The following is a 21,735-nucleotide window of genomic DNA, read 5'->3' as shown; positions in this document are numbered from 1 at the left end:
TTGGCTAAATGCCAGGTACCCACCAAGTCGCTTTATCACTTCCCCCCCCTTCCCCCTTTTTTCTCAACAGAGCAAAGTGGGGAAATAAGATAGGGAAAAAAAAAACCCAACCCTTGTGGATAAAACAAAAACAGTTTTAATATAAGCAAAGCGAAGCGAAGCAAAGGTCCGTGCACAGAAGCAAAAAAGAAAACAGATTTACTCTCTACTTCCCATGAAGAGGTGATGTCGGGCCTTCTCAGGAGGCAGGGCTGCAATATGTGTAGTGGTTGCCTCGGAGGACCAGGGGTGACCCCACCTCATTTTCTTCCTTTTTCCCAGCTTTATACTCGAGCATACGTCCTATGGTCTGGAATATCCCTTTGGTCAGTTGGGGTCAGCTGCCCTGGTTGCGTCCCCTCCCAAGATCTTGCCCACCCCGTCCCACTGCAGGGGGAAAATGTCGGAAAGATCCTTGGTGCTGTGTAAGCACTGCTCAGCAGCAGCCACAACACCAGGGTGCTGCCAACACCCTGCCAGCTCCCAGCATAAAACACAGCACCATGGGGGCTGCTATAGGGGAACAACAATTCCGGCGCAGCCAGACCCAATGCAATAACCTAAAAGAATTTAACTGCAACAAGGATAATAATCTCAACAATAAAGTGCTACTTGATGTGCTCAAATTTGTACCAGTTGTCCATATTGTTCAAGGCATAGCTCCGATTGGTTTTCTATCTGGAGTGTTTACAAATACTTTGGTTTGTCGCTGGTCATTGTCACACTTCTGGGTTATAAACTAGGAGCAGTTTTCAGCCCAGTAGTTTTAAAAACTCAAGCACTAGCTCTTCTCCTACTGCAGAGACCAGCTTTGAGAGCAATTTAAGTGTAAAACGATAACAGTGTATGTGAAAATAAAGAGGGGAAAATAACTGGTGAATAAAGATCAAAATATCTGAGGGTGCTTTATGCATTTCTTGCACTAGGTAATCTGCAGATTCGGTACAACCTAGGAGGCACCAAAGAGCCATTTAACATTGATGTTGACCACAGAAACATGGCTAATGGACAGCCCCATACTGTTAACATCACACGGAATGGACGGGACATAGTACTGCAGGTAAGTTGTAGGTTGTTTGGTTCCATTACTTGTTGCTTGTAGCATTTTGTATCTTGATGGTCTCTATCTCTCTGAAGATATCAGTGCGATTTCAGAAATAAAAAGTGCAGTAGATGGAGTTCTGCTTGCAGATCGCACTCCTAGGAGTTCACAAAAGCTATTCTCTCCCTCTGTTGCATCAATTCAGATTGTTCTGAAATCCTCATCCTAGGGTGATGACAGCTAGGCTAATACGAGTGTCACTGTAGATGCTCGAGAGTATCAGAGACATCTGGGCTGATAGATAACATGGGACTTAGGATAAACCTGCACCATTCTGGAGCAGCAGCTGGAAGCCAGAAGGGATACCCTACAGCATCTTAAATGGCAGTAGAGCCTGATGCACAGACAACTAAATATCATGCCGTAAGTCCTGAGTCTGCAAATGAAAATGTCTTTAAATTTAAATTTACCTTGCAGTCCAGTGAAATCGGAAGAGCTGTTCTGTAAAGATGAGCAGATGCATAAGTGTTTGTGTGACAGGAGTCTGAGACAGACAGTATTATTAAAGGCACATAGATCTGGCTTGCTTGATTTTTCACAGGCAGGAACTTCATCTCTCCATATCCAGTTTACAAACTTTGAAATAGTGCAATACTATTTAAATAACTGAGGGGCCTGCTGCAAGAAGCGATCTATGTTTCCAGGCAGCTTCCTCTCTGTGGTCATTAGAGCCCTCTGTTTTCATTCCCTGGTTGTCACATCTGCAAACATGGAGGTTGCAGCAGGGTATGAGAACACGTTTGTTGGCAGAAGAATCAGGTGGATGCGATAGATTAATCTGGATTTGATAGTTCATAAGAAGCAAACCAAAACCACTAACAAATGGAAAATAAAAAGGGGAAGTCTCCTTGGGAACAAAGCCAAAAGGTGAAGGATAGTAGTTGTCATGGTATTACCTACCTAAAGATTAAAATAGATCCCTGACAGTTATTGTTTCAAGGCATCAAAAGGAAAACTTTTCAGTGCATTACAGTGTCATTTGACTGAGGCTCTCAGTACTCAGAATAACACTGGATGCATTGAAGTAGAATTGTCATAAAATTATTTGAAAAATGCCAGATAATCTCAAAAATATATAGGTGATACATCCAAACACTTTACAAGCTTTTGGAAGTTGGGAGGTCTATATATTGATATATCCATCTTTCTTGCATGCTGTTGCATTTGGATTTATCTCTCTTACTGCTAAATGGAAGCTAAATAAGACCCACAGTTAGGTTCCCTTCTGCTGTTAAATCCCTTTTATTTTGGGAAGGTATGGCATGTTTCCTGTGGAGACATAGCTGCCTGATTTAGTAGATGTAAAACTAAATAAATTATTTTCTGAAGGGATCAGATGAGATACCTTGCCCAGTTGGAAAACCTGTACACAGTTAAGTATCCCACCTTTGCACCAACTCACCTACATTTGGGGCCCAACAATTTTTTTTTTTTTCCCTAGATTTTTATGAGACCACTACATAACTAGGGTTTTGAAGAGCCAGAAACATTTTAGTTAGTGTTGCTCTGCTGGGATACAAATTTCTTTATCTAGTCAGTGTGCTTAAAACACAGCTGGTTTATGCAGTCAGAAAGCAAATACATCTGAAGCTTATTAAATGAGATGAGCTCTCTGATGCACGTGCAAGAATAAGGAAAGAAGGACCCATACAAAGCACATCCAGAAATACTACCCCTGCTGTATCCTGAAACAGCAGATTTCTATCAAATTTTGTTTATTCTCCATAAGGAAGTTCATTTTGTTACTTAACAGGTTACGTTCATTGTAAATGAGAGAACTAATATTAGCACTTAGGGATATGGTATAGTTGAGAACTGTCAATGTTAGGTTAAGGGTTGGACTAAGTGATCTTCAAGGTCTTTTCCAACCGAGATGATTCTGTGATTCTGTGAACAGAAATGGATCTGTTAGGTGAATTGTTCACTTGAACAGTAGTCCTGTTTTCAAATATAAACTCTACATGGTGTCTGAAAACATGGAAGATATAAATACAATTTTTCTCAGTATCCAGAGGAAAATCATAAGGTATGAGTTTTCTCTTGAAGTTCTGAGCGGTGAACATTTGAGTAGACTTTTATTTCCTGCTAAATCCTTCTCCAACTTGTTGAGCAGCTGGTTTGCTTGCTTTTAAAGAAGACAGCTTGCTTGCCAGGTGCTGTTGCTCACACTTCCACATCTCTACACAGCATAAAAGTGTCACAAGAAGGATTTATTTCTCATCAAAGCTTCAATTCAAGAGCACTCAGTTTTTTTGATATCTTAACAGCAAGTTCATACTTAGAATACCTGTCTTTCTAACTTACTGTAATAACCCTGTAGTGCTAAAGAGATTTAAAAAAATCTGCAGCCAGGCAATAAAGTGCTACCATATGAACTATGTGAACTGAAGCTTTATCATGATTCTCGGGAGTTTCACATATATATAAATACAGTAAAATACTCATTATTAAACTCTATGAGACCTCACCCAGTGCTGGCAGACAGGAGACCACTGATTACTTACATAAAATCAGTTACTGTTTGATCAATCAGAATTTGAGGTGAGCTTTGAAATAAACATATCCACACTATTGTATGTCCATAAGGTAACAGACAAGCACAAGAACAAATATTTAGTGTGAATTATTTTCATTAGATTTACATACCTATTTGTAACATACCAAGACAGTCAAGACTAAAGGTAGTAGCAAAGACTCTGCCAAAAGGCTTTTATATTTCATTTTTCTAAATTCACCGACTGCAGACATATCAATAATTAGTTCTAAATTCAATAACAAGCTCCCATTTGTGATGCCAGGATAAGATTAAGGATATGCAGCTGATTTAGGTGTCAGGAAAACCAAATGACATCATTTCAGGGACAAAGATCTGCTTTATTTTCAGTTGTCTCCATGAGGTAGGCAAAATTAACATTTGCTAATAAGATTCCTGTCTCTTGCCACTAGTAAAATACCAGATACTAGTAGCCATGGCACACCTCCAGGGCTGCATTAGTTCACCTGTGGCAATATAAAGCCCAGACTGACAGATGGGGAATGCATTATCCCAGTAAATGACATTTCAAGAGCTGAGCATTAGGTCATGGAGGGCAAGTTTTACTTTGTTTGACTTCATTAAAAGGTTTCATGCTTCAGCAGGGTATTTTCCATATCATAAAACCAGGTCACTCTTTACCAAGTGTTCATGGGTGATTAATGCTATTCACACATCAGTAAAATCTTCTTTTAAGAAAACCAAGGACAAAAACTCCCTAGCAGAGGTTCTGATCCAAAGCCCACTGAAGTCAGTGGAAGTCCTTCCATTGACTGCAGCAGGCTTTAAATTGTACCTTAAACAACCGCAACAGTTGCATCCTTACTGCAAGAATCCTACCTCCCGTTTCTGTGCATGTCCCCACAGTAAAATTGGGGTGGAATCTGGATCAGAGATGTTTCTGTTCTGTTGCACAAAGCCATATCAGCATATTACAAAGGAAAAAAAGGAAACACCAAACTATATGATGTGCTTTAATTTTCAGTTGAATAAAGCTGATAGTCAATGGACTTGGACTGGGTCTCTCAGCTTCTGTACTAAGATATTACCGTACATTCTCAACGGATCTCCAATTCTTCATACCTACTTTAAAGCCATTTCTAGGAATGGGTTATGAGTGACAGCTTCTAATGCCTTCTTTGTTCCTGAAAAGGATTAGATGTGAGCAACTTCTTCAGGACTCCAGTGTCCCAAACGCATCCATATACTTTCAGGACAACTATCAGCAGCCAGTGCACATCTGCTCAGAAGAGCATATGGAAGGACAGCAGACAGTTCTCTCTTTCAGGATTGAACAACATGGAGATCTGTGGTAGAGAGGCTATACGCAACAATACCGTATATTCACACTGTTAATTACTGAATCCATTCTAAATGAACTTAATTATGAGGCTTTATGGAAATCTTGACCTGAAGTCAGCTGTTCATAAGTTTAAGAATAACCCAGGAAATTCATTTGTACAGATTTCTATTTTCCAGCTTCACCAGAGGCAAGCAGTAGAAATACCCATCTGTGAAAAATAATCAGTGAAATATTTTAACCCTACCCAAATGAAACCAAGAAGAAACAGAATTTCTGCAAGTTCTTTTATTTCCATTTTGAACTCGGTACTACTTGAAAAGAGATAACATTTGCAAACTCCTAGATGCTTAAAAAATGTAAATCATACAAAGTTAATTCAAAACTAATCTGAAGTACAAAATGAAATGGTAAACATAATAGCTATAAAATAAAATGGGTGAAGTGGAGCAAAGCAGTCTGCATATAATCCCAAGCTTAAATGCAATGAATGTATCAAAGATTTTTATAATTATAGATTAAATTTCGGTGTCATTAAAGGGAGTGGGAACTTTCTCATAGACCTCAGTGAGGCTATAATTTCACTTCCTATCATTATTATTGCTGTAGAATCATACCTAACTATCACGTTTCATATATTTTGAATCCTCAACAGAACATGATCACTCTGCTTGAGCTCTTGCTTAACAGAGGCAGTAAAATTTCACCAAATGATTTTTCTATAGCTAACCAAAAAGTAATGATAGCAGTATAACACATTTTCTAGAAAGACATTTTATAGAGCTTTAAAGACTTCAAATGGTAGAAAATTTACCACATCCTTTGGCCATGTCTTCCAATGGTTAAGTGCCATGCCTGTAAAGAATTTGCACCTAAATTACAGCTGGAATTCTGAAGACTTCAGCGTTTAACTTTGGGATCTTTGTGTCTATGGCTGATAGATGAAAGAATTGTTTGGTGTCAGGTGTCATCCCCTTCGCACTTTCTTAGAGATGCTGATTAAAACATCTTTTCATCTTGTCTGTAAGAAGGTAAATAAATTGAACTATTTTAGTTTACCACCAGAAGTCTATAATTTTTTAGCCATGAAACAATTTTATAACTATTGTCTGAAAAATCTCCCATTGAGTTACATTTTAAAAACCTTTACCCTAGCATTAGACATGGTTAATGGTAATTATGGCATTAAAACTATGTAGAAATGCCATCCTTATTTATTTATTTCCTTCATTTCCTGGGCAAAGATGCTGCCACAGTGCTTTAAATTGTCTAGAGTCCTGATTAATTTGAAGACTGTTTTAACTAGCATTTCACTGAGTGACAGGGAATGGGGAAGTATTGTTCATGATCTGAAAGAAAACAGCCAGACAGAATTTACAAACTCCATAGCAGCTGGCATGAATAAATCATGTTTTAAATATCCAGGACTTTAACCACAGGAAAACATGTAAACCATAGTTAATATTGATGTAACTGTAACCCTCAGCTTTTTAGCTAATAATCAACTAATTCTATTATATTAAAAGCGTATTTAATGAATTTCCAAGCAGGTTTTCTTTCAAAGAAAAAAAAATCTTTTGTTCTATTAATAGTAAAGGCCTTCCTGCTGAAATGTATTATTTAAAATCCTTGGAGAAACGTGATTTCCACTATGTTTTGCCATTCTGCAATGACAATGTATTACTCAGAATGCTAGTGCAACAGAAATTTTCTAGAGTAGAACCATACATTACATCTGTATGTTTAATGCATTAGCACTCAGTTTACCCATAGCTGCTAAGCTCTTTTCTCAATCAGAACTCACAAGAAAATGTTTTTTGCTCAAATTTAAAAATACAGGTTTTTCACAAATAGGTGACAAAGTAGCATAAAAATCTACCAATGTGAGAAATTTTGAAAATAAAACAAAGCTTATATTGATGTAGTATCTCATTCCTATAACCCTAAACTCCATTTGTTTTCCAAAATATAAAGAAATACAGGCCCTGATCATTTCATACTTCAAATTCCCTCCAAGTATAATGATGTGACAGATGTTGCAGACTAGGTGTTCAATTCTCAAAAGAGTCTGTAAACTGCAGAACAGGATTTAAATCATATGCATAAGAATCAGAAATAAATTAATAATTCACTGATTTATAATTTCCTTACCTCTTCTGTGCTCACAGGATGTCTGTGAGCTCCTTGCAGTTTTGTTGACTTCACTGAATTCACTCAATGAATTCACTCAATGAATTCACTTCACTGAATTTACTCAACTTCTTTATCTTACAGTACGACTTAGGATCTTTCAGGTAAAGACAGCAGTTATGGGTAGGCAGGAAGCCATAAATGAGCCATTTCTACTTCCCCTTTGTGCGTGACGGAGCTGATCAGTGGCATCTGCCAAGCTAAGTCAGCACATCCTCATTGAATCCCAGCTAGCTGACAGTCAGACAAGATGTTTTCATAAACAAGAACTCTATTCACTCATCAGTAAATGAGAGGATGGAATATCCTCACCCTGAAGATCAGACCATGGAGTCAGATCTTACTGCTGCTGGCAGATATACAGTGGGGAACGTATGATCCATAGAGCCCCATCTGGGGGTGGCATATCGCCCTGTGGTTTCATGGTTGTAAAACCTGAGCCTGCTGTCTCCCATGTAGCTGCTGCAGAGGGGCAGGGGCAGAAGTAGATATCGTTACAAATGTTTTACCCCCTCTCTGCATCAGATGAGATAGTTTCAAACCTTGAAGCCTTTTGGAAGAACATTCTTTTTTACTTTCTGTTCTGTAAAGCCATGCCACAGAAGAGGAACTCTTTTCTGTATCCATCCTTCTTACACCTTTTCAACAGAGCCTGTATTGCTGGATTCAGAGGAATTTTCCATTGTCTTGTTCCAAACTTTGGCCGTGTCTAGGCCACGTATCATGATAAGACCCAGAAGTGAAATGTCTTCCTCACCCTACACCCCTGTTTCTCTTGGAAATAAAGCTAGGCCATTCAGGGCACACAGGAGAACAGTGCAGTCTGATGGCTCCCCAGCAGGCATAGCAGAGCAGAGCAAAGGTCTGCAGAGCATATCAGCAGGCGCATACGCCTCACACGTGTAACTTACATTGGCTTATGTTGAGACTACTTCCTTCTTCTATAACGCATTTCCAGTGGTGAATGTGTGTGTTTTCCTTTGCCTGTATGATTGCTGGCTTGGCATCATTTTTGACTGGCAGTAAAGAAACGAAGAACAAAAGAATCATTAAGTATTTTCAGAGTCTAAGATTAAGCCTAAAAAAGTCAAAACTTAAGATGAAATAGGTGCTTTCCATTATATGGCAGCACACACTGAACGAATTAATGACCTGTGAAAGTCATCTTTAGGTACCTGGGGTAGATCTCTTTAATTTTAATAACTTGGCATTATATGACCTGCTATTGCTTCTGTTACCATTTGTTGCAATTCATCTATTAAAGAGAGAAATAAAAAGTCAACAGATATGTGAAAAAAGCATCGGAAAATTGTTTCAATTGAAGGCAACCAGACTAAATAGTGTCCTTTTCCTTATCAGTGCTTCTGTTACATTTTGAGTTATGTATCCACATTTCCATTTAAATTTTATCCCAATTTTTGTTTTTTTTTTGCAGTGAGGCAAATTATCCCTGACATTATTTATCAGAGAAACAGCAGCTTCAGGAATATATACAAGCTTATTGCACATAAAGGGCTCAAGTTTTTAAACAGAAAAAACCCCTTTCTATTCATTTTATTTTTTCTGCAATGTAACTATGTTTTTCCTGTGCCTGTATCCCATGTTTATCACGTTTCCAATTTAAATCCCTGAAAAAAAAAAAAAAAAAAAAAAAAGAGACACTATCGTAAAAGACTGCAGTTGACATTTATTTCCAAAAAACCTGCAAAAGGCTAAATCAATGTGTTAAACCAGCAAAACATGTTTGGAGTGCTTTCTAAAACAGTATTAACTATACCTCCACAGAAATTTCATCTGAAGAGCACAAAGCACAATGCAAACCTTAAGTTCGCCTTACATCATGCTGGTGAGGTTTGTGCCTCCTCCTGCGATCCAGATGAGCAGTGAGGCTGCGGGCCTGTGACAGTCTAAGCCAGTAAAAAATGCTGGGTTTATGGTCCCGCCGTTTTCTCTGTTCATTTACAGCCTCTGGCTTGTCCCAGCTCCAGCTTTGATCTGATCCACAATAACCTGGGTCAAGGCCCTAGCCTGGCAGAGAAAGATCAGCGAAGCACTAGTGCCACACTAAGGAAGCAGCTGAATTGCAGTAATATGGCTTTGATCAGCCTAAGAAATTACCTGCCACCTGAATCTGCTCTTTTCTTGTTGTATTAAAAAGAAATAAATTTAAAATATCACAATATTAAAAATATTCTTTGAGGGTTTGTTTTGTTTTTTTTTCCCTAACCTTTCAGCATGGGAATAATCATCTATATTTCACCAATAAGAAGTCATAATATCTCCTTCTTGATTTTCATAGCCAACTTCCTGCTCTGTCCTACATTACTATCATGCTTGGCAGGAGCTCCATCTAAACACCTGCACACCACCTTGTTATTTTCTTGGGCTCTTGAGCCTATTCTTTTCTTAGTTTGTACACATTTTTGAGCAGGAACTTTCTTTTTGTTATGCAATATTATAGCATTTAGCACAGAAAGCCCTTGTCCAGGACTAGAAAAGCTTTTTAATACAAGCAATAAATCATAATAATAATAATGCAGAAGATAAACACTACACTGGTCATGATGATAACACGTCCACTTCTTTATCATGCTGTTACTAATGTCAATAGCAAAGCTGTATTGACTTCAGATGGCGTGAGATTAAGCCTTACAGCATTATTATTCCATATCATTTTGAAATTATATTTTATAAAATGTCTTCAGCGTAAAGGAAAACCTTAGCTTTATAGCAGTACAGACACACAGGCTGCATTGACAATAATACAGATGTAGATATACCCACAGGGTGAATATAATGTGTGTGTGTGTGTGTAAATATTCCTTTTATATATATATATAAAAAATGTTTTTTTCTGAGGCTACTAAGGCAATGTAGGCATTATGTCTTAGATGGATATGTCTTAATCTCAGCACTCCTGTCAAGATTAGTTTTATTATCTAAGTGAACAGTAATTTAAAAGAAATAGCATTTTATTGAACTTCTGCTTAAATCCCAGCAACTTCAGATAAAGACAGTCTGTCTTGGCATGACAGGACTTGAGAACTGAAACTGCAAGTTCCTCAGAACTGCCATCTACTTTCATCTGTTTAATGCTCAAAGCCACACAGTGTGTTTATAGTAAGCTCAAACGAAATGAATGAGTTTTTGAAGAAAAGTAGCTGAAATGAAAAATCTTAAATGTAATATTAAAACTGTAATTTAATACAAATTCATTACATCAACCTCTGTGTATGCAGAGGTTCTATTTAATTTTCATTAAATAATGTAATATATATTTTTTCAAATATCATTTGACTCTAGTAATTCCTTTTTTATTATGTGTCTTATATGGGATTGATAGCCTAGTATTTCATACACAGACTGCAGCCTGCTCAGTTCCAGCTGCTTACACTTGAGCATCCACTGGATGGCAGTCACATACAACTTTGGAAAGAATTCAGCTTGGTCCTTTAACTTGCTGACCTAAAAAAGAAATCCTAGGTTAAGTCCTTCTAAAAAAAGTTTTCTTTCGTTAGATAATGCAAGTTTAGAACAAAGACTAACAATAAAAATGAGTGGACAGAAATCTCACTGTTCCCTCACTGCTGTCTTGCTGTGCACCATTTCATTTCAGGTGCCAAGATTAGAGAAAGGCAAAGCTCAGAGCTGGCTGTGGAAGGCAATACAGGTGTCCCCAGTGGGACAGGAGATGCCAGAACTGGCAGTGGAGCAGGAGCTGGCTCTATGACTAATCAGAAATACTTGCCCCTACTGATGGCAAGGCCAGGAAATCAGTATCAACAATTTTTAAATGGAGATTTATTTCAACCAGGAGTCAAAATAACCCAGGACTTCAGAGTCGTTAAACCCTTAAAACAGTTCATAGCTGAACCCGTTCTGAAATATTTCCTTGACTTCATTGAGATCTAGAAAGTATATGTGAGTAGATAGATTCAGTTATTCAAGAGGTCAGTTTAAACTAATAATCCTACTGTAAACTGGCTGTGTCTGTTAAGAGTCTGCAATGTAACACAGCATTAGTCTCCTTGTTGCCATCCCTGGCTCCCACACCCAGCAGGACCTTTTACCTCTGCACCATGATGGTAGCTCTGCCCTGATGAAGTCCCAAGGGGAGACGAGGTCACTGGAAGGATTCTTTTTTTTTTAAAATCTGACCAAGATCACTGCTAACTAAACTGTTCCAAGATCGGGGGAAAAGGGAGCACACCTGCTCATATCTCTGACTCCTTTTTGGCTGCACCAGAAAGCTGCATGGTTTCACCTCTGGCATGTCCTGCATAGCCTGCTGCAGCCGCTCTCTTTGAGCTTTGCCACAGAAGTCCCACTGGAGGACTCTGGTGTGCAGGTATGCATATGGGTCTACCTCTGCCTCCCTGCTGCGCTTGTGTAGGGATTTCCCAGAGGAAACAGAAAAAAAAGGGGGAGGAGGGCAAGAATGACAGTTCCTTGCCCATTGCTCCTCTGCCAAAACACTGGCACCATCCCCATTTCCAGAGAAGTGAAACCTATGACCACACATCAGTTTGAGGAATTTGGTGAAATACTGTAGCATTATTTTGCGTTCATAGTCATAGTGTAATGGTATATTTTTACTTATTTTAAATGTGTCTGCCATTACGCATTCTTGCCAGGAAAGATGAAGTTGGAGAACTGTGTCTGCCAGAACACGGTGAGGTTTGCAATGCTCTTTGGTTCCTGAAGGATTTTCACCATGGCCTCAGAAAAGAGCTTCTTAGCAAATATATCATCTTTGATTACCTGAACTACAAAACCCAAGCTTTGGGTGACAGGGTGATATATTAGATATTCTGGGCCCAAATTATAGAGCAGCTTAAAAATAAAAACCTAGACCTCAAAGCTGTTGTTGTACTGTATGGGCAGAAGGCAGCCTTGGAGGGAACCTGTATTGCAAAGAGACAAACTATTAGCTTTACATAGCTAATATACTGAGTCTCTTTTAATCTGTTGTGGAACAGCCTTTCCACATCCTGAACACTACTGAAGACAAAGGGAGTTTCACCACACAGCAGCTGGCAGGATTTGGTATTCTGTATTTGTCCATGTAAAGGCTCACAGTGATTCATCATTTAAATTGACTTTTCATTTTCAGGTATGTCCTGCAGACACAATCAGCATTCTCAGATAGAGGCAGCCTGTAAATTAGGCAGGGATGACTTCTTTATTACTTGTTCCTAATAGTTATTCTGATACTGGTCACCTGGAACATGGCCACAGCTAGGATACCCACAATACATTGATAAAGGAAATGATAGATTGATAATAATTATTGTGATTTATTAGTATTTTATCAGATTAATGATGATCTGATTAACCTCACTGCTCAGATTCAAAGTCATAATTTTAAAAAAAATACTTAAATATTGCTCCAGATTGATTTTGGAAAAGGAAAAATTTAAACGTTAATGATGTTGACAAATACCCATGTACATGACAGTATGACAGATTATTTTAACAGTTGCTTCAGAATATTTATATACATATACATATAAAAGGAGAACCTAGAAGATGAATCCTATGCAATCAGAATGTAACAGAAATTCCACTGTAAGCAAAAATGTTACATGAAGTTAAAGTCTTGTCATATGAAAGGGTGGAGAATCAGGGTTTTGTGGATCAGTCTTTTCACCAATCTTTTCCTGATATATCTCTCTAAAGTCTAGAACTTTAATTTAAAAACCACACTGGCAAATACCATGACAGCTTTGAGTCATTCCCATTTGTCTTCTGAAATAAGAAGGGAATTCTTGTTTGACCTGGTATGCCTGCAGCTCCCACTGAAAACGGGTCTGACACTTGCGATGTTGGGTGCTGGAACGTAAACCAATAGCAAGCGCTTAACTGGAGTTTGTACTTAGTAGGACCTGCTGTGGTTAAGGTTGAGATCTGGTTTGTATTTAAACTCTCTGCATTCATTTGATTGATCCCTTTCAAAAAGAACTCTTTTTGATTTGAAATTATATAACTTTAATTTCAGGTGAAATATGTATTTCCACTGTTTATCAAAAATCTGAGAAAAGCTGTTCAAGATACTCTGAACAGACTGAAACTTCTTAGTTTACGAGTAAGAAGACAGAACTATGTTTTTTCCATATATTTAGCTCAAAAGTCTACAGTTTAAAACTGGGAGATAGCCAGTAGTCATGTTAATAAACATTTGTGGTCAAATTTTAAGTAATTGGTGTGAAAACTAGTTATGATCAATTAAAAATAATTTCTGAACATATTTGCTAGACCTCTTTTGTCATCTGCTGAGGACATTTTCCCTCATTTTCCCTCTCTATTATGTATACACTTCTCTTGTTGGGATTTTATGGGGCACTATAAAAAATACAGGACCCCTCTTTTTCAGTTATGATTGCCTCTGCAGAATCATGGTTATGACATCAGTAGGCTTTCCATGAGTTCACAGTATTTCAGGGTACCAGGGGATTCAGCCCTTCAGTCTACACTATCTGGCATTCATTTACTTTTAACCACTGAATTGAACATTTGTGGTTTCATTAAAGCAAACTAATCCAAGATAATAATTTTTTGACATTAAAAAGTAGTAATATGGCAAAAACATATGTGAAAAAATGCATGACCTTTACTATTGCAGTTTCTCCAGAATTTCTTCTGCAGTCTGTTATACCCTGCAAAGTCTTAAATCACATGTATGAGTTTCTATCCTTTTTTGTTTCAAGGTAAAGCCAGAATAAAATAAACAGTTGTTCTGCCCTCTTTAAGCCTGTGTAATAAATAAGTAAAGCTGAGAAAATAAATAACAACAGCACAGACAAAAATTCACCCCTATTACCTTTATGAAGTGTGAACATCAAAACTCTATTGAGCTGTGTTGAACTTAGTATCACTAGTAATAGCCCTATCTTAACAGTGCTATTACTAAGCATAGGCAATTCATTTGATGCCTCTCTCTTCACTTTTTTTTCTGTTAAATAGTTAAAAAACAGAAAAAAAAATGCTAATTTAATATGATTGTTTTGTCATATCATAGACAATGAGTTTCCTGTAGATTAAAATATTCAGTTAAATTGATTACGGTTGAGTTTATTTTTTAGGTCTCACTAGGTGTCGTCACAATAAAATTGAACATTTTCAACAATAAAATAAATAAACACAAAGTGCAAAAGAAGTATGTCTTATTAATTTATTACTTTTTTGTGATAAAAGGAGAATGCCCAACACCTGCATTAGTCTCAACTTCTCAGCTGTGTAAAGCTAGCTTTAGCAGTAACATAGGTCCCAAATGGAAATCTTATATTAAAATAATAAGCTGGTTTATTGTTGATGTTGATGCTGTTATTATTTTTAGCAATTATATTGAAGCACACAAGCAAAAGCTGAAGTGATTGTATAGCAACCAGAACAAAGAAATGTCCAATATACATAATTACCAGGCCTTGGGAACTGTGGAGATGGCAGATACAGAAGGAAAGGTATTAACTGTTACTTTTCCAAAATGAAACCAGATCGTATCAGAGTTGTAAGTGGTGGCATAAGCTTCATAAAGTAGACCTGATTCAGTAGCACTGTAAGAAGGCAGATCAGTTCCAAAATACTCATAAATTCTTTTCTCTTTCCCCAGCTTGATCACTATCCTCCAACAAGTTACAGCCTGCCAACAGCATCTGACATTCAGTTCAATTCCCCAAAGGCACTATTCCTAGGAAAAGTTATAGGTAAGACTTCATTTAATACCTAGTTGTTTTATTACGTATTTTTAGAGAATACTGAGAACCGTAAGCACATGGGACAATGATGTGTGTCGTCTTTGCAGCAGGACACCTGCTGCCCATGTCATTCTTGATTAGAAAGTGATGATATTTGAGTTATACATAAAGGAAGGGGTTATGTTCACCTTTTCACATAGGCTGATACACACACAGGTAAGTGTCTCCCCAATGAATGGAAAAAAAAGGATTAAGGGTAAAGAGACACTTGTAAAATCATATTTGTGAAGGTTCAGGTGGAGGGAATATGAAGAAATCATTGAGAACACTGCTTCTATGAGAAGATATTGAAGATATTGAAGTTATTTTGAATATTATTATTTACCATGAAGTTATCATATGCTTTGTATAATGCCTTTATCCATGCTGTCAGCCTTGTTATCCCAGTGCATCCTCTTGTGGCATAACCATCCATCATCAGTCTGGCAAAACTGCCAGTTTCTCACAGTAAGACCCAACAGCAAGGTCCTTTGGAAGTCTGTAACACCTGCAGCAACACTCATCTATACATTTTCCATCCCTTTTATGGACCTCATCGTTATTTCCCAGTGCAGCAGCTTCCTGGCCAGCTCCCCAGCTGAACACAAGACACAGTACAGATGCTTCTTAAACTGCCTGGGCCTCACTTTTAAGCTATCTTACTTTCTATTGCATAATTTTTCCACTACTGGCATCTTACATGAATTGCCAGGGTTACTCACTTCAGAAATCAGTTATTCCCTGACATTTATACCTTTTAAGGAGGGCTTTTTCCCCTTTTCAGCGACAAGGGGCTATTGATATTATTTCCTCTAAGTGCTTTGTACAGGGATGTGGTTGCTTGAACTGTAGTGAAGGATTTAATCCAGAAAACTGTAAACTTTTCTTTGTTTAGTGGTGTAGGGCAGTAATGTGAGAACCCCATGCACTGATTTTTGAAGTGTAAAAGCAATTGACCGAATAGCTAATGCGGCTTTTTGAAGATACATTTTTCCATTTGTTTCGGTTTTAAAATTTAATGTGTTGAACTTCCGTGAAATAGGAAATGCAAAGCCTTTAAAATGGTTGGTTAGCGAGAGTGACATGAACTGTTTTCTGCTACTCTCCAGTTCAGTTGTGTAGATAGTACAAAAGACAGTGCGGTCAGATTTGGGTGAGTCTCTGGAAACCGGGTGCGTTCCCACCTCATAGCGCTGAATTAGGGCAGTTGGACTTGAGCGACCTCTCTGCCTCAGCCAGGCTGCTGACCTCGTCATTTGTTAATTAAAAGTGAGGAGACAGACAGGCAGAGAATTCAGCAGCTGGAATAACCACAGGCAAGGAATGGGGCTTGACTCTTTTCTGCCAGGTGACTGTGAGCAAAAATACCAGCTGAAGGGTGTTGCAGTGGCCATCTCTAATGGATTCATTGCCAAAGAAGTTTTGTTTCCTTTGATAGGGCAGCTCTCTGTAAAAGTTAATGTATCTGGGAAACTACCACGACACGGCAGTGCTGCCTCCACAGCTCAGCCCTGGGAATAAGTTTAACTTTTTTGAGTGGTTGTTTGGATCCAGCTAAAAATGACGCTTTCCTGGCCATTCTAATCAGGCAATGCTTTGAAGGAGGCTGAGCAAGGAGTGTGAGAGAGAAAATAGAGGTAGGCATACAACAGATAAAAGCCTGCAGCATAAGAGAGAAATAAGAGTGAAGGGAAAGAAAAGAACAACTCCTAAAACAGAAGAAAACAATGCACTGTACACTGTGGTGTGAAGAGAAAAAATGGAAGATACACAAAACGGAAGAGAAAGCAAGAAATATTGTTTACACTATACTCGTTTAAAATACGCCACGTGCAGACAGAGCTCTGCAAGGAAACACTTCTTATTCCTTTGAATTGCTGAGCAGGCAAGTGAACTAGCAACATGGTCATGTAACTGCATAGATGAAACCGTGACATAGATAGGAGGTTTAGTCTTTGCACTGGTTCTTTCTGAGCTGAATTTGTAAGCAGGTTCATAGCACTACAAAGTCCAAGTCCACCCAGCTGTCTCCCACGTAACTCCATGCCTAAGTGCTGGTTTCTTTCCTGTGTTTAAATATTCACATTCTGAAAATTTTTTACGCATTCATGGAGAATAAAGGAGTTGCAAGAACTGGGCAACTCAGAGAGTCCATGATACAACCTTTCATGTCTAGGATTCTTGTTTCAATATTGTCAGTGATTGAAAGGCATGATAACCACCCAGAGGTCCAAATAGAATCAGTGATCAACCCAGTTCTGTTCCTACAGATCTAAACACACAACACCTCACATTTGCCTCATTTGCAGTTATTGAAAATAGAGTTTTAAGTCTCCTTTGACTGTTTCAGTTGGATTCTATGAAATGACAAGCTTGGTAACGGAACAGTGTCTGTATTCTGCCTGTTATTGTCAAAAGCTCGATCATAGGACTCACGGGACTTTTTCCGAATAAAAACATATAAAAAGAAGAAAATAGTAGAGTTCAGTGAATATCATTTTACTTCTGGTTTAAATACCTAGGAACTTACAATTTATATTCCTCTCACTTTTTATAAATATGGTAACCTGACAAGAGCAATTAAAAGCAAGTATCAAATCTAGAAGTTGAAAGAGTAAACATTGTAAACGAGTAAACATCTTGATAATATCTGTCCCATAAATACACGGTTTGTCATCAGGAAGCAGAAAGCAATCACATCTGTCACTGATGCTCACTTTCAGCTCCTCTGCTAACTTAAAAGACTGGGCACAGGGAAAGGTCCTGGGATGCCCTGAAGGAATGATTTGTGGGTAGGTTATGTTTCTGTTTTCCTGTGCTACTTGATTTTAAGCCTCAGATGACTGTTTCTGAAGATGCTATGTGTCATTCATTCTATGCATTTGTTACATATTGTACGTCTCTGGGACTGAATAGTTCACTTTTTAACAGCATAGGATTGTGTCAAAAGATTGGGAATATGATTCTGTTGCTTCCTCTTCTCTGTTTATGTTGCTGCCTTTGCAAAAGAGGATGTTTTATTAAGCAAAAGAGCAAATCAGTACTAAAGAAACATTGAACTTCTCTGCAGAGACACTGATTTCCTGATGTGAAACTTCCATGCAACTGACCATGTCTATTGATCAGCTTTACTGTGCAGCTCCCAGAGTGATGTCGAACAGGGCAAGATCACACAATAGAGTTACACAACTGCAGCAGTTTGAAGGGCAAAGTAGACGCAGAATCCAGTATCTTTAAAGCTTCTAATTGTCACATCATACTGGCTTGGGATATTTCAGTGGCCCAGAGGGATTAGCACCAACAGAAGATCTGGATACATATATCAAGTTACAATTTCTACCCACCTGCAATTACGTTCTCTAAATGGGCAATATGGGAGTAGCCTCCTATTTCACTGCTAGCCTGTCATCAGTTGCATTCCGTTTCTGTTCCCATACTATCCAATTCTTATTTGTCATCAAAAATGAATACAAGGCCCTATTTATTTGTAAAGACAGATGGGCTTTTGAAGAGCACTCTGGAACAATCTTACTAAGAAACTGATCTTCCACCTGTCTTATTTCCCTTTTTATTAGGGTTATTTGCATAGGAGCGGCTGTTTCTGTCACAGCTGTGCTTGCTGTTATAGCTCATCTGCTGCCAGTCACAAGTGATCACTTGTACAACACCTACCAGAACGCAACAGCACTCTTTGCTCTAGGTGTTACAGCAATATGGCTGATTAATAAAATGGTGATGAAATGGCTCCATGCCTCATAACTGTTCATAATGTTTTCTCTAACTCAGGAGGGTCGCATCAGAAACAAAAATAAATTATTGAATTGCAGTTGTGATCAGGGAGCATTTCTTCTTTAAGTTGAGGTGTTTTCTGCTTTTCTTAAATAATTTCCGGAGAATGCAATTGTTCACTGGCTTGAAAAACACTAGTATAAAACATTTTTCACCCCTAGGAAACTGGAGGTAAAGGCATTCAGTATATAATTCTTATCTGAGTAAAATGGATTATGATTCGAGGTGTGAAATAAAGCTGAAGGAGACAATGAATGAAAAATCCTGGTTTATGTATGTGTAGTAATAAAAATAATAGCACTTGAGAAATGCAGGATTTTTTTAAAAAGATAGAAGGAAATTGTTAACATTTCAAGGAAGTTCTTTAATCTGTTATTTAAACATATTTAGGCTTTGATGGCTGACACAGACAAAGTAAGAGGGAAAAGCTGGCTATCTGGATGACCAGCTATGAAGAGAAAAACAAAACACAAAAACCCAAAAAAGTAGACAATGTGACAGGTTATACGTCACAGTTCAGATCTGGATCTACATTCCATTTAGGCTGCAATTAGAGACTCATTACTGAGGTAGAATAGAGCAGAGATTTGATTTTCCCACCCAGCCCTGTGGTTTTGGATGCAATGCTCAGGTTTGTCTTCACATCCTTTTTGGAGACCTACACCAATTTCCATCATGTGAACTTGCTATATAGGGAACTGATGTCATAGTCTGTACTTTATTACTGAAAGTGGAGTATTTCTTTGGGTTTTAATATGCAGATATAAAGAATTAGCTACACATAATTAAACATGATTTTGTAAAAGTATCATGCTGAAATTTGAGAGGTTCTTAATAGGATTTTTGATTGAGCACAGAAACACCGAGATCAGACAAGACTTGCTCTTGAGCAAGTGGCAGGGAAGTAAAGGAAATGTGCTCCTTGTCTGTTTTGCATCTCCAACAACCACTCCAAATCAAATAATATAATTTCAAAAATACTTAAATATCCACTTGGAAACAATCATCATAATAAAAGTCATCTATAAAACAGATTATCAATTTCAGAACTGACAGCTGTCCCTGCAGCTAGTCTCTGTAGGCTCCATTTATGTCTCTGCTGCACCCTAGTGCTCTTCAGGTACTTCCAGTAAGAGTAGCAAAAAGGGAAATACCTTTCAGGTCTGTCTTCTTTCTTACAAAAGCAGCTATCACTCTACAGCTAAAGAGAGATCCTGGAAATCAACCCCAGGGCCCTGGAGTCTTTTCTCAAAAGGCTGTTTCCTCAAGAAGAGGTAGAAGGTCTGCTTCTAGATGTGTTATTTCCCTCGTGTCAGTGAAAGGATTTTTTTTATGGTTCCCTGGCTGGAGTTTCTCTGTTTCTTTACCGGGGTGTGTGGTGAAAATAAAAACTGGTCAGGAGACATTATTTGTGACATTCACTGCCTTGGACTGATGGAAGGTAAGACCAGCTTACCTCTAGCCAAGCAATTAGTTTCAAATGTTCAGAGGAGAGAACACAGAAAAACCTCAAAAGTAGGAGATATATGACATTGCTTACATGGCTCAGGTAAGGTATAGAAATGGGAACTGCTTTTTTGTTGCATGGCATCTCTCCACAAATAGATACTGAATAATAGGAGGCAAAAGTTCAAAATCCTTTGAACTACCAGCAGGGACAACGGCAATTCTCCAAGAGGTAATTATTCTTTACTACCAAATAAGATACTTTAGATACTTTAAGAACAAGCCTGTCAGTTTGATGCTTCAACACTTCTAGCTGAATCACAGAAAACCTACAATATAATTCATCCTACTTTCAGAACCAGCTTCAATGTCCATGTTTCCACACAGTTGCAGAGGCTTAAAACTTTTGTTCGTTTCATGCTAAACGATGAACATCGCATCTCCTTGAGAACATTTGCCATCATTGGAAAGGGGGTTTTGATAGCCTTGATAAAAAGTTCTGTAAAGGACACATGTCATCATTAGTGCTAATGATGACATGTAAATGACACTGTCATCATTAGTGCTCAGTTTGAGTACACCGCTTGCCAGTGACATAATCTGATATGAAGTTCATCTTAATCAAAGAAATCACCAAACCAAATACGGGTTTAGAATTGTGTCTCTGATACTGTAAAGTACTTTACTCAGCTCTTAAATTTGGATCATAGAAGATAATGCAGAGCTGTAAATAGATTATGAATAATCTAAAAGTATTCTTCTACTATACATCTTTGACATGTATCTACTACTACCTCGTGATTATAATGAGGTTAGCACCTCATTATATATTAGCAGTGTGGCAGTCAAGGCTCCACAGCTTGAATTTGCTCCGTGGCTCCCCTTCACTTTGGAATGTAGACAGATAATCTGAGTGCAGGGTACCCTAGCCTACTTTCACTGATAATGAGCAGAAAATAGGTAGCATGCAGTAAATTCATCCACTAACTTCCTTCAAAGTAAACACCTGCTGCTTTGTTTGTGAGCATCAGCACTAACATTCAGTACTGTAATCTCAGGGAGAATGCTTAAGTATATTGTCATATTAGGAGCCCTCCTGCTATAGTAGCAGTTGAATATTGAAGATGTGCTTTCCCCTGCATTAGTCACATATGAATTATCACACAAAAATATAACATCTGGACATCCTTCTTCTCCTCCTCCTGTATAATAGCATCAGCCTGGCTGAAACTACTCTGGGATTTAATATTGCCTATCTCTCTGGCCTCAGATCTGTCTATCTCTCCATACCTGACCCTTTGAAGCATTTCTGGTAATAGTGGAAATGTTCCACAGCTCTTTTAGTTAAAACAAGAACAAAAGTAATTTTCTTTTTCTTTCAGACTTCTGAGTTTTTGCCCTACCTGGTTTCCCATCTACTGGCCTCCCATCCAGGGGGCATCATAATTTCTCTAACTGCCAGTTCCACCCCAATAACTTCTGAGGCAGAAATGAGGGTAGCCCAAGTGAATTTTATCTTTTGTTTGAGAACTGAAATGAAGAAGAGAAGCCAAGAATATCCATTGGTGCCGTTCACCTCTCAGTATCCGTGCTGCATCTTCTT

The 21,735-nt window shown here is 38.2% G+C and overlaps 1 protein-coding gene across 1 annotated transcript in view; it reads left to right on the top strand.

The window, feature by feature from the left end:
- The window catches only part of CNTNAP2 (contactin associated protein 2), a 1,190,827-nt gene that overhangs the window by 1,094,049 nt on the left and 75,043 nt on the right, over positions 1–21,735 (top strand). Inside the window, exons 20-21 of the mRNA XM_074900878.1 lie at positions 966–1,099; positions 14,774–14,867. Coding sequence (XP_074756979.1) covers positions 966–1,099; positions 14,774–14,867 — 228 coding nt within the window. The remainder of the gene's footprint in view (positions 1–965; positions 1,100–14,773; positions 14,868–21,735) is intronic.

The sequence above is a fragment of the Athene noctua genome, chromosome 2, assembly GCF_965140245.1.
Source record: "Athene noctua chromosome 2, bAthNoc1.hap1.1, whole genome shotgun sequence".
NCBI lineage: Eukaryota > Metazoa > Chordata > Aves > Strigiformes > Strigidae > Athene > Athene noctua.
The sequence above is the reverse complement of the archived record's forward strand: the minus strand, read 5'-3'. Positions and strand labels throughout refer to the sequence as shown.